Source organism: Natator depressus, chromosome 14 (assembly GCF_965152275.1).
Source record: "Natator depressus isolate rNatDep1 chromosome 14, rNatDep2.hap1, whole genome shotgun sequence".
NCBI classification, from domain to species: domain Eukaryota; kingdom Metazoa; phylum Chordata; order Testudines; family Cheloniidae; genus Natator; species Natator depressus.
The window spans coordinates 1,964,976-1,977,740 of NC_134247.1; the positions used below are offsets into that span (position 1 = coordinate 1,964,976).

Genomic DNA, 12,765 nt, shown 5'->3' on the forward strand with positions numbered 1-12,765 from the left:
GAAGATTCAATCTGTTAATGAGACCAGCAGGTAACATCAGGCATGGAAATGATCTTGGGCAGGTAATACACACTGCTTGTTTAATTATGCTCCTATACACAGATGTCACTTAAGTGCATGGGGTGTGTGTGTGTGTGGTGGTGGTGGTGTTTTTTTAAAATCAGCTCTTTGCATGTGCTGGAAAATTCCATCAGAGTTTGAACCAAACGACCCCGAATGATTTCCACTGCTGAATGGCCTTTTAATGGTGGAAAGGGGAAACTATAATTTAAAACTATTATCTACTTTGTGTCTTCCCATTACCTTTCATTGGCTGGGAACAACAATTCCTGCAGCAAAACCTGCTCTGGGTCTTTTGGTAGGTGTGTCTGGTGATCGCTTCAGGTTACTGTGTTAGGGAGTAAATCAGGCTTTTCCTTTGTTGTGCCCAAGTGGCAGGTATCTGGAGCTCCTGCCCACGCTACTCAGTCACTAGCAGCTCAGAACACCAGCTGACACCCCCACGCTTTTTGAACATTGGCTAAAACTGTACATGGCATAAGTGCCCAGCTATGGTTCATGTCATTCATAGAGTGCTGTACTAGGAAATGCAGGCAGCAGGTGGTGCTCTATTCCTATTCCCTCAATAGGAAACAGCAGTCTTGTTAGTGCTGGGTCTTACTCTCCACTAGCTCTGGGGAAGCTGGTGGGCTGGCAGATGGCTCCCTGGCACTAGTCTGCATACGTCATTTACTGAAGTTAAGTCAGTCTCCACCACTTGCAGCTAAATGAACATGCCAGTGTGGTCTCCTGAAATCACAGCTGAAGGGCAAGGCACATGGTGCTTCTCTGACACAGCCTGCCACCCACGTTAACGCTGGCCCTGCACCCAAGTCCCTCTTCTGAGCAGTTGGGGGATCAGTCCAGACCACAGCGGTGAACTGCCTAGCCCTACCAGACTCTGCAGTGCCTCTCAGGGAAGGGTCAGCATCAGGTCTGACCGCACCCCATCCACAGAAGCCAGAGTCAAATCTTTACTATTTCTTTGAAGCTTCTGGGAAGCTTTGGAGAACTCCCTGCTTCACAGCAGAGCAGCCCACCAGCCTCTGCCTGAGGAGACGAAACCTTATATATAAAATGAGGGCAACAGCTGAGCGCACACAACAAGTTTTTTGCATATTACATAGAGACCGAAACTTGGAATTGTGCAGCTCTCCTGCGTTCATAAGGGCAGTGGGCCTCGTAAGCGATCCTAGTTGGGATAACTAGTGTACAACACTAGCTTGGGCTTTGGAGGCAGTTCAGGCAGGTGAGCAACAAGTGTGGCCGAATATTCCCAGCTGCTTCAGCACAGCCAAGCCTTCCCATCAGGGGTATAGCCTGCTTAGGGTTTAGTCCTCTCCCTTCCCTTACAAAGGCAGCCAAACACTGGACATTTACTGGCTATGTAGAAGGTTCTAAACTGCATCCCTGCTTCCCTCTGACTTCAGTTGCCCCAAGCAGGATTCAAACAGGATCTCTGCAGCAAATGCAATGGAAAGAATTGCTTGTCATGTGGGTGTGTAGCTGCTGCAGCCCCACAGGGACCCAGCCTGGAGAACAGGGAGTTTGTCACGCATCTGTCAATACTGATCACAAAATAAATTAACTTAGGGAAAAACCCACACACAACAGGCAAAGCCTAGAAATCAAAATGGTCTCCCTGTTCCGCACCTTGCCAGACCACTTACCAGCCCAGCTCAGAGACACAGCAGAGACCGTGTGCTACAATGGAGGGGAAGAGATAGCAACTGGGAAAAGACTCAAAAGCCTACAGACCACGGTACGTAAGTAGTGATGTGCTTGGAAGGCGGGAGTGACAGTGTCCAGTGCAGCCCCATGTAACCTGTCCCCACACTGGGACTCTTTTTACACTCCCAGGGTAGCCACTCTCCCATGTCTCTTTGGCTCACATTTCTACAGAGGCCACACTGTAACCCCCAGGACGTACTTTTGAAAGTCCAGTGGATCTGTTAAGGAACTCCCAGGTTTCCCGCTCCATCCCAGTAACTGCAGCTGACACACAGATTTTGGAGAGTGGGACTGGAGAAACTTGCTCCTCACTCAAAAACGGAATTGAAAACTGACGGCAAAGACAGAGCTGAGCGTGGGCTGCTGCACTGCGGTTTGTTTCACTTTTCACTCTGAAGAAACAGAGTGCCTCACGTGCACCAGCTGGTGTGCAGCCCAGTGACGACAGGGATATGGACATAAAGCACTTGGGGGGTCAGAAGCGCAGGAGCCTACCTGGAAACCTGCAGATACCTGAGGCCAGACACTGGAAACAGATCTTTAAAAACCAATGTCTCTAGTCTGCACCTATCAGAATGAGGAAGAAGTTTTGCTGAAGAATGTGATGGACAAAGAAGAGAACCCTTGGAAAGATGACCGTGACATACTCAGAATACGGACAAGCCGTGCTTGCGAGACCTACAGCAGAGTGGTTTCAGGACAGATGGAAGATCACCCAAGTTTGCCTTCGCATACTTTATAAAAGAAAAATCTCTGGGTCACTGGTCCCACAACACTGACCAATGAAATACCTACCCCACAATCCCAAAAGTTTGCAATTTTATTTTTTGGCAGATATATTCAAAGTGATCATCATGGATTTAAACAGAAGCCACTGAGTTGTGTGTTTTGGTTGAAGCAAGGCATGTAAGTTCAGGATGGAGGGATGTCAGAGTGAGGTCTCGCCAGGGCTCCGCTCTCACTACTCTTCCCACAAATGCTGCTGGTTGCACTTGGTTCTCTTTAGTATTCTGGTTTCCTAGCAGTGAGAAAGTTCTTGGCTGCTAGTGATCCTGATCCAATGGGCAGAGGCTTGGGAATCTATAAATACTTCATATTTTGCACATAAAACCAAACCCAACAAAGAGAGACACGGACACTGTTCCTGGTTTGTTAAGTTTCATTCAGGTTCCAGGACCCAGTGCAATGGAATTTGCTCCCTGTTGTGATGTGTCTCCATTCTCCTCCCATCTGCCTTCTCAGGAGTCTTGGTAAACTTCCACTTCATTTTTTCCTTCAGTGTACTCAACCTCACCTTTCCAAACGAGCCCATTTCTCCCACTGCCAACCCACCTTCAGTGGAAGCTATTTGCGGAAAGTGAAGACCTCCCGTGTTTTCGGTCCCCTCTTGCCTTCAATTCCTGGTTTGGGAGAAGGCACTTCCACCATCCCGCCGTAAGGGCAGCTCTCAGATTCAGGGTGGTGTCCAGAACACTCCACAGCAGGGATGTAGCCACTGTCCCACATGCCAGTCCCACACAGCTTACACAGGTCATGCAGGCTACAGGGGATCCGGGGTAACAGGCGAAACTGATAAAGCAAACTCCTAGCCTGGCGTGGGAGAGAAGGATATAACCCGTTAGAAATACAGCCAGAGCTTGGGCTGCCCCATGGCCCAGCCTGTGTAACACTCACATAAAGCTACACTGGAAGTGTTAAATATTTTCAAGATCTACAATAACCCAGCCATGAGAAGAACGCAAATCCTAGGCTCATGCATGAAAGCTAAACGTGGCTTAGGGAGAGTTTCCAGCCTGGGAATTCAGGATTCGTCAGCAGCACCAGGCTCCTGGCGCTGGATGCTGAAATACTGTCGTTAACCACAGAACTGGTCCAGCCTGGGCTGCAGTTCAAGACTCCCTCAGACTGCCTGCTACCATGCCTCAGCCCTGTTCTGAGGGATGCGAAGATAAGAGGGAATTTCAGTCTCCCCATCTTATTTACTCCCCAGCCTTTCCGCTGAAGCTGCCAACAGCAAGCGGGGGGGGGGGGGGGGGGGGAGGGGGCAGGATGGATGCATGGGAGGGAGGGTAATTAGTCCCAACTGTGTTGCTGTTTACTGATCACTAGGAACTGACCTGACCCCATCACCACATTTCACATCCTCCCTCCCTCCCCCGCCCCCCCAGTGTCATGTGATCTGCAGTCACTTCTGGCTGAGCTAGACTGGGAGCCAGGACACCAAGATGAACAGCAGGGGCCCCCATTTCTACACCCGAGAGTTTGTGTTAATTACACTCTCTTGTACAGGGCTGGTGCCTCGCAGACCCCCTGAAACGATCAATGGACTCCCAAACAAGTCAGCCTAAGGATGGACTCCAAGCTAACCCCACCATCCCACCCTCAACGTCTGCAAGTAGTGCAGGGCGAGTGGAAGGATACGAGGGAACGGGAGAGAGCTGTAGTGTCAACCACTGGTGCTCCTGAAAGGCTGACGCGTCTCTGTGGCTACTGGTTCAGCTGACGTCAGCAGGTTGGCATTTACCTTCCTGAGTACAAGTTCCCCATTCATGTGCATGGCCAGATTACCGAAATGCAGCAGCATCTGGTCAGTGGCCAGCTGCTGCTCAATGACGTCATCTCCGTAAATCACCACGATGGCCACACAGATAAAGAGGTGGAAATAGTCCGTCTGCAAGGAGAAAGCAGGAGTTGGGAATTACAGGAGGGGAAGGCGGAGGACTGGCTAGACTAGAGCTCCCGCTAGCTCCACACGGAGAGATTCCTCTTTCTGAAAGAAGCACCGTTTGCTCTCACACTTGCTCCAGTTCCAGCTGTGGCACATCCAAATGGGGGAGCAGTAAGAGGATCCTGCACTGTAACTGAGTCACTCATATCTGCTACCTTCCAAGGACAGAGGTGAAGTTTGGACCACGCTTTTCAGAAGTGCCCAGCTGGACATACCATCCAGGGGCCTGATCGTCAGAGGAGGGGTGCTCTGCCCATTCTGATGAGTCAGGCCCCTTTGCAGTGTCTCGAGTTAAGCGCCTGGAAGTTCAGGCATCCAAAATCACAAGTCGTTTGTACAAGTTTGGGCCTTAATGCTCGCTTATTTTCTGCACAGAGGGAAAGGGGAAGAATGCATCATGCACCACTGAGAGGTAATACAGGGGTGACAGTCACATGACCGCACCAGCCAACCAGCACCCAACAAGCTCCACAGTCCTGATGCTAAGAGTGAGTCTTGTAGAATTGTCACCACTCTGTCCAAAAGGAACCGTCCCCTTAGGCAGATACTCCCCTCCCTCTCACACACATGCCCTGCTCCTCCCTCCTGCAGGTAAATACAGAAATGAACACCCCATAATGCAGCCTGCTGAAGAAACCAGTCCAGCTGTCCGTGTCCTCTCGCTCCCAGGAGTGGGACAGAGAGGAGCTCAGTTTCATGCTCTCCCTGCCACTTGGTCCTCTGGCTAATCTCGCAGGAAACCTGGAAACCAGCCTTTGCGAGTCCTCAGAGCCACAGTTCAGGACTTGAGGAAAACAGTCTGCAGCTGAACTTTCAGTGAATCACTGACTCTTCAAACTGATCAGTTGGGACAGCAGCAAGATCAGCCCACGAACACAGTAATGAGCCAATCAGTGTGCAATTTGCTTTAATTTAAGTTACCTTTGAGGCAAGTGGCAGGGGATCAACCCAACAGATTGTCAAGACTGGAAAATCATGCTTTAAGTGCCTCACAGGCAGATGGGGGGGAGTGGAAGGGAGGCTGCATACCTGCAGCCACAGCTACACAGCGTATGGCACGCCAGCAGTGAAAAGCAGCAGTACTCAGCAAAGGGAACACTCCCGCCCCATCATGTCCTGCACCCATCGTCTGGGCTCTAACCTGATAATGAGCCCAGCATGCTTCCCACATGCGCAAAGCCTCAGCATCCGGAAACTCGCGTTTAAAACAGAGGAGGATCCACCGATGACAGAAAAGCATCTGCAAGCCATCCTCCCCCAGGGAGACGAGGTGCTGATAGAAGCGCAGGTGCATGAGTCGCAACAGCTCTCGCAGGTACATCTGAAAACACAGGCTGTCACTCAGCGGAGCCACTACCTGGACGCTCCCCGGCACCCCCACCCCCGGAGCACAGCAGCAGCTTGCTCCTTCCCACTGGGAGTCACACAACACTGCACTCTGGAAGTGGGCCCCATCCTTTCCCCTCCACGTCTGTATTCGGGACATGGCCTGTGCTGTTACAGGCCAGACTCAGTTATGCTGTCAGTGGAGACAGGGCCTTGAGGCCACCGTGGAAGTTTAGGAAGGAAGAGCCGAGAGAGAAGAAAATCTCCATGACAGGTTTTATCTTAATGATGCTAATGAAAAGGAAGCCTGGGAGCTGGGCTGAGGCAGGGAGCTTGGAGCTGGAAACCCAGGAAGGAGGGGCTGGTTTTGGTAGCTTCTTTTAGCCGAGACTAAACTCTGGGAAAGTTACTTTGCAAAATTAACGCATTCAGCACGTTAGCGATGCCTGGAGCTGTACAGTAACGAGTCACATGTCCCCAGTCACTTCCAGAGAAGTTTGGAGCAGTGAGATGGAAGCTGAATGGAGCCATGGTGACCAGGATGTCACTTCTTGGGTTTGGGAGAGAAATGGTGGGACTGCCCAGGATGATAACCAGAAAGGATTCAGCATTCCCTCTGCAGTCTGAGAAGTCAGAAGTGTCCAGAGGCTCTCGTTTTCAAAAGGAACCATTACGCAGATTAGGCCCAATACTTAGATTTTTGTTTAAAAAAAAAAAAGGGGGGGGGGCATTTATACAACCTTCACGTTAAAAGAAATGTTTTCCTGCCAGATTTAAAACAAGTTACCAGTGAGAAAGTTTGCGATTTGTACTGAATCTTTCTTCTGCCATGTTTGAAACCTATAATTCCTTATGGGTAAAGGAATGGTGTCCCGAGCCTCTGTTTGTCAGAGTGTGGAGCTGGATGGCAGGAGAGAGATCACTAGATCATTACCTGTTAGGTTCACTCCCTCTGGGACACCTGGCATTGGCCACTGTCAGTAGACAGGATACTGGGCTGGATGGACCTTTGGCCTGACCCAGTATGGCCGTTCTTATGTTCTTACCTGAATGCTTCAGAATTATGCTACCATCCCAGAACCAGGAAGTGAAGCTGACTGGTGGGTTTCCATTGTCCAAGCTGAGTGAAGTGCAAAGGGTAAGCGACCAGTAGCCCCAGAGCAGAGTATGTTAGAGTGTAAAAGATAAATTGAGTAAGAACCATTTACGGTTTACAGGGAATCTGCGATTAAAATTTTTTTTTTTTTTAATCTGACAACGTCCTGTTAATAGCTGCCACTAACTCAGCTCAGTTCACCCAGGGTGCCTGTCACCCTCAGTGCATTTGCTCTCCCTGGACTATGGCTTGGCAAGCTGGGAGCCACAGTCGCTGCCTTGCAAATGGTTTTGTGTATTTGTTTTATGGCATTTTTTGAGGAGGCTCGGGGGTGTTAAGGAAGGGAACAGAGAGCCTACTGCTCAGAGCTCACCAGTTGTTTCTCCATATCTTCATCCCGGGGGGAACTGATGAAGATAGTGTTCTGCATCAAACCCACGAAGCACCAGAAAGTGTCCGACTCATCCAAGACTTCTGCCAGAATGGGGGCAACCAGGTCGGACATCCCCTGGGAGTAGCCAATGGTAGGGTTATACACTGCATAGTTCAGCAAGATTCTCCTAGAGGAGACATTCAATAGGAGACGGTGAGATCCAGGGGGTGCCAGTAACAGCTGACCTCAGTCACGTCCCCCCCACCCCCCCTCAAATACAGAGTCAGACAGGACGCAAAAGATCAATAAATCTCTTGCCATTTAAGGACACAACTGGAATCTGGAAAACAAGTGACCCTTTGAGCAGCTCCACAAGACATGGCATCCCATACAGATGTATCTAATGGTGTCTGGGGCGTGCTTTTCTTGTGAAAGCACCATGTCTAAGGCACTGACCTAGGGGATTAGGTTATCTTGGGCTGGTTCAGAAGAGGTCTCTGGTTAGCTGACAGGGATTCTGAATGGCACACAGTAATTGGAGATCAGAATCTAGGCAGAACTCATTGAGTCCCCATTTCCCAAGCTGGGGGCTGGCTTCATTAGAGAAGTGGGACAGAGGAGAGGCACATTCAGGATGGGGAAAGCAACATGAGGCGGCTCAGCTGTGAAAGCACTCATGGCCTGGCTCCAAGAAAACTCCAGCGGACAGAGACCCCTTGCCCCACGCAGCTGTGGGGTGACAGAGAATGGGAGCACACGTGAGGGCATATGTGTGTAGCAACAATGTAAGAGAGAGAAAGGAAGAGAGAGAAGGTCAGAACAGGAGCTGAAGTCGTAAAGAACAGAGGAGCCCGAGGGGCAAGGGTGCCCCCATGCCCATCTGCGATGCTCAGATCCACTGTGTTCAGCCACAAAGCCAACTAGTTACTAAGCACACTCAAAAGCCAGGGTGTGGCATACACAGGGCCACATGCCCATGCTCAGGTACTAGAGTGCTCGGCCTTCCACTGGTCAGTGAGAAGCTGGGCACTGCATACAACCTGCCACCCACAACAATCCAATCTCCTGTTACGCTCCAGCAGCAGCAACTCAATTCCCAGGCTGCCTTCACCTTTCAGCTCCCACCTCTTGGCTTCTCTGTCCAAATGGGTATAGGCAGGGTCAATACAGCCAGAAAGAGGTGATGAGGGTAGGGGAACTAGGGACGGGGCTGAATGGGGCCCCATGTCCATCAGTGGATGTAGGCTGCCCTACGCGTGGTATCCCTTAGCACCCCCAAGGCAGGTGCTCTCCCTAGGCTACAGCGCTCCTTACAGAGTTTTCTCTATATTCAGTAAGATTCCTTGCTTAGGTAATGGGGAAAGACATTGTCCAGCTTAAAGCAGCATCACCTCATGGTTTCCACATTTGGGTTGTCCTCGCCGCGGAAGAACTGATTGCTGCGGTCAGTCCTCACCACGTCTTTGTCAACCGTGAACTGCACGTTACGCCAAAACTCTTTGTGTTCATCTGGAGTCATCGAAAGCCTGAAAATTAAGCAGTGACTGAGTGCATCAGATAGCCACAAGTGAACAAGGAACAAAGGGCCCAATCAGGAAAGACTCTGGGCATTACATTGTGGGCAGAGACCAGTCCCTCCCTCTCCAGACATCTCTCACCACTCCCAAATCTGCTTGGAGCAGCTGCTCATCTGAGCAATACCCAGGCGATTACAACTGCCGCTTTGGGCAAGCCTGCTTCAAAGAATTCGAGTGACCTGACATGAACGAGATGGCACCAGCTCCATGTGCTCAGAAAGTCAGCCATGGCAGAGAAGGTTCCTTTACCCATCACTCTTAGTCCCGTCTCCCTAGCAGGTGCCCCTTGAGGGCCGCAGGGCAGGGCTGTCAGTCAGTATTGATACATTTTTGATCAGGATCAGAGAGAGGAGATGAGGAGAGTAGGGTGGGGCCTCTCCCTGGTCACCTCTTCTGCTGGATCTCAAAGTATTCCCTCCTCTTCTGCACCCTCAGCGCCTCCCTCTCCTCTGACGTGGACTCGTGGCTGTAATACCGCAGCATGAAGGGCCAGACCTCACCTCGGATAGACACATCAATCCCACCAAAGAAAATGGCCTGGAGGAAGGTGCAAAAGTGGCAATAAATACAATTTTTTAAATTTCCAAACACTGCATCGAGAAACCACCAGCCCTTCCACTGAGGAGAGCAGCAAAGCCGCCAGACAAGTGATGCCTTGATTCAAACTCCTGCAATTTGCACATGTTTAGAAGGAAAGCATTGGCCTTCTATTCCCACACGAGACACAAATCGGGCTCATTTCAATGTCAATACCCCACCCCCAGAGCAGCTCTACGATTAACATGTCGCTCTCATGTCACGGCTTAATCCCCAATCCTGGGGACACTGCATTTCTCTGCACACTTTTCTCTAAGGAGTTGGACACAGTACTCCCCCAAACCCTTGAATTATTTTACACAGGAGCCTTGATTGCTTTCTTTGGTTTGTTCACACTGCATTGTACAAGCATGTCTGGGACTGGACACTCGTCCACTTATTCCAGCAGGCAGAAGGCAGAGGCAGGACAGCAAACCCTCTCTGCTCAGAAAGATGTTCCATTATTTTGCCTGTAGCTGACCTGATTGCAGTTCCAGCGAGACCTCCAACCAAGCAGTATAAATAATAGTCTCACAGTATAAAGACAACCAGTGCCTGCCACAGCAGGAAGCAAACTGCTTCAGCTTCTACCTGGGGCCTTTTCCTCGAAGAAAAGAGCAAGCAGACCAAGGCAGCAGCTGCCAAACCCCTCACCTTGCGCAGCTTGTACTCCTCTTCCACCTGTCCGGATTCATTCAGGTGATTGAGCCAGGCAGTGACATCAAGACGCTTGTACGTGTTCTCCTCTGGATGTGTCTCAGAGGATGGCAGCTTGGGGCGGCGGATTGAGAACTGCATACATGTCTTCTCATCAGTAAGCTGCTGAATGGGAGACAGAAGAGCAGCAAAGTTCCTAAACCAACTGCTTTTAAAGCAGGAGACCCAGTTAGCACAGCTCCCTTAGGATTAACAACCAAGACCCGACGTTCAGGAGGGAGGGGAAGGTTTCTGTAGAACACCAGCCATTAAAACAGCAAGAGTAATTGGAGCCATTAAAAATCAGAGAGCCACAAAACAGCTTCACTTAGAAAAACAGTTTCTTTCCACTCCTCCCCCAACCGTATCCCAAATTAATGCTGCTTACAGCAAAACCTCACTCTGCCAGGAATGGCTGCGATAAATTCCATATGATTGGCCAGACAAAGGACGGCTGTTAGGCAAGCCAGAGCTGCACTGCCAGGCTCTCGCTAAGGGCACTCATGGTCCCAGTGCAAAACTGCAGCTGACATTTAATGTAAAAATCAAAGGTTGCTCACTGCAAAAGTGAGCCCATGTTACTGTAATAAGGAAAGCAGCAGGGGGCTCAGTGAGAAGGAAGGAATTTAAAAAATCACTTTCTAATAAGCACATACACTATCTTAAACAGATAATTAAAGAGCTCTTATCACATCTGTATGTAGATTGAGCAAAATATGGCAAGGTGACTTGTCAAAACATTATTTTCAAATGCAATGTGCCAGGCTTCACAAAATGGATGGGAGACGCAGAAAACTGCAGATTGAATATTGCTGATTTCCCAGCCATCTAGTGGCCTAACACCACCAGCCCCTCTAGGTATGGCATCAAGCAAAGCAGACACCTAAACAGGCCTTTTGGATAATCATCCCCCTCTCCACAGGAGCAGCAGGAATGGGAGAAAACAGACAGGTGCATCAGAGAGTGGCGATTTGGTCTGCACTTGCATCTCTTAAAATTGTCCAAGTATACCAGAAAGCAACAATGGGTTTGTTGCATTAATACACCACTTTAATCAGCCCTAGCCCACCCCTGCCTAAAAACACAGGTCTCACAGATAGACCCTGCATCTTTTGGGACATCTGTGCCTCACCAGGCCTTGCTCAGTTACCTGGTCTTTGAGATGGGTCTCCGTGCAGTATTTCCATTGCTGAAACACATCAGACAGTTTATCCAGGCCACCATGGTGAAAGTGGAAGATCTTGTATTGACTCTCCCTGCTAGCAACAACCAGCTGCCCACTGGTGCATGCCTCATCGCTGAAGAGCAATCAAAGGGGGAGAACAATGCACATTTAAGAGCTGGTTTTATGCCCTAGGAGAACTTGGGATGAGGGTGGACAGCAGGCTAGACTAGAAAACAACGCAGAGAAATGAGAGAGAGAAGAGCACAAACACCCAGCTGCCTCTTCCTGACGGAGGCAGAATGTTTCTGAAGCACAGGGAATGAGGTTTCATGTGGCCCCAGTGACAGTAGGGGATGTTCTGTGCCCTTGCCCCTTAAAGAGTGACTCTGTCTATGCCTGATAGCATTGCTCCCAACCCTTCCCCTTCCAGTTCAAAACACTTTGACTACATGAAGGAACTAAATTCCTGCCAGGTGCTAAGGGACAGAACCCAGTCTAGCAACACTCAGACAGTATGCACAGAACTGCTTCCTAGGGATAGGGGATCTCTGGTTGCAAATGACACCCTCTGAGGGCCCAACACAAAAGGCTTGGGGAGAGGAAAGCCACGCATTTATAATTAGGAAGAAGACAGAAGAGGGAAGAGAAGTGAGAGCACAGAGGAGATGGGGGAGGGGAGGTACTGAAGAGACAGCTGTTCCCTCACTCTCAAGCTATTCTTGATCTTCTGTATACACGTAACACCAGCACTGTGCACCTTCAAAGATTTCCTAAAGGGCCAGAAAGGATTCTGCATGGAGGTAAGCTAGTTCAGCAGGCTGCCACTTGGATTCAGATGGAGAACACTACTGGAGAAAGGCTCCAGAAGAAACTTTTTGAAACAATTGGTCTCCAGACAACCTAGCTCCCACTGCCCTGACAAGTCACACACACACACACGTCACTGTGATGGGTGGAGGCAACAACAAGGACAGAAGATGTAGAACTACATTTCTTACCTAAAGAAAAGGCGAAGGGACCTCATTTGACCAAGGTCCACTCTGAAGACCCCACAGATCTGCTCTAGGGCAAACACCTTCTGCTGTTCGTCCCATCTGGTGTTCTGAGCTTGCCTGTTGTTCTCCTGGAATTGGGCACTGGTGTCAAGGCTGGAAGTGGAGCTGTTTGAGCAGGTCATGTGATTGTCACATGTCTCCCTACACAACAGAGAGGGGCAAAACCAGCAGTACGTTAACCAGAGATCTAGGTTCTGCAATCACTCGACAGTAACTTTAGTCTCTCCTGGCGGACAAATGGCTTTTGCTAACAGAGCTACAAAGTCAGAACACTATGCAGTGCTGAGAAGTCACTAAATGTTACCCCAGACAGAATGGATTTTAAAGTGCATCATCCAGAAGATCACTTCCAGCAGAGCCACCCTACTTGCAGCCAGTGCTCAAAGAGCATGTAGGCTTTGGG

At 49.9% G+C, this 12,765-nt stretch overlaps 1 protein-coding gene across 5 annotated transcripts in view; it reads right to left on the reverse strand.

Moving 5' to 3' along the window:
* Positions 1-2,239: 2,239 nt before the first annotated feature.
* TBC1D16 (TBC1 domain family member 16) overlaps positions 2,240-12,765 on the reverse strand; it is a 38,134-nt gene continuing 27,608 nt past the window's right edge. For 2 of the 5 annotated variants that reach the window (XM_074972106.1, XM_074972107.1), the window contains exons 4-12: positions 12,306-12,503; positions 11,293-11,440; positions 10,101-10,268; positions 9,259-9,407; positions 8,685-8,819; positions 7,294-7,480; positions 5,640-5,819; positions 4,295-4,441; positions 2,243-3,360 (exon numbers count right to left, since the gene is read on the reverse strand). In XM_074972106.1, the coding sequence (XP_074828207.1) occupies positions 3,115-3,360; positions 4,295-4,441; positions 5,640-5,819; positions 7,294-7,480; positions 8,685-8,819; positions 9,259-9,407; positions 10,101-10,268; positions 11,293-11,440; positions 12,306-12,503 (1,558 nt within the window). In that variant the 3' untranslated portion in view covers positions 2,243-3,114. Of the gene's footprint in view, positions 3,361-4,294; positions 4,442-5,639; positions 5,820-7,293; positions 7,481-8,684; positions 8,820-9,258; positions 9,408-10,100; positions 10,269-11,292; positions 11,441-12,305; positions 12,504-12,765 lie in introns of all 5 variants that reach the window. The other 3 variants (XM_074972108.1, XM_074972110.1, XM_074972109.1) reach the window with 3 other exon arrangements.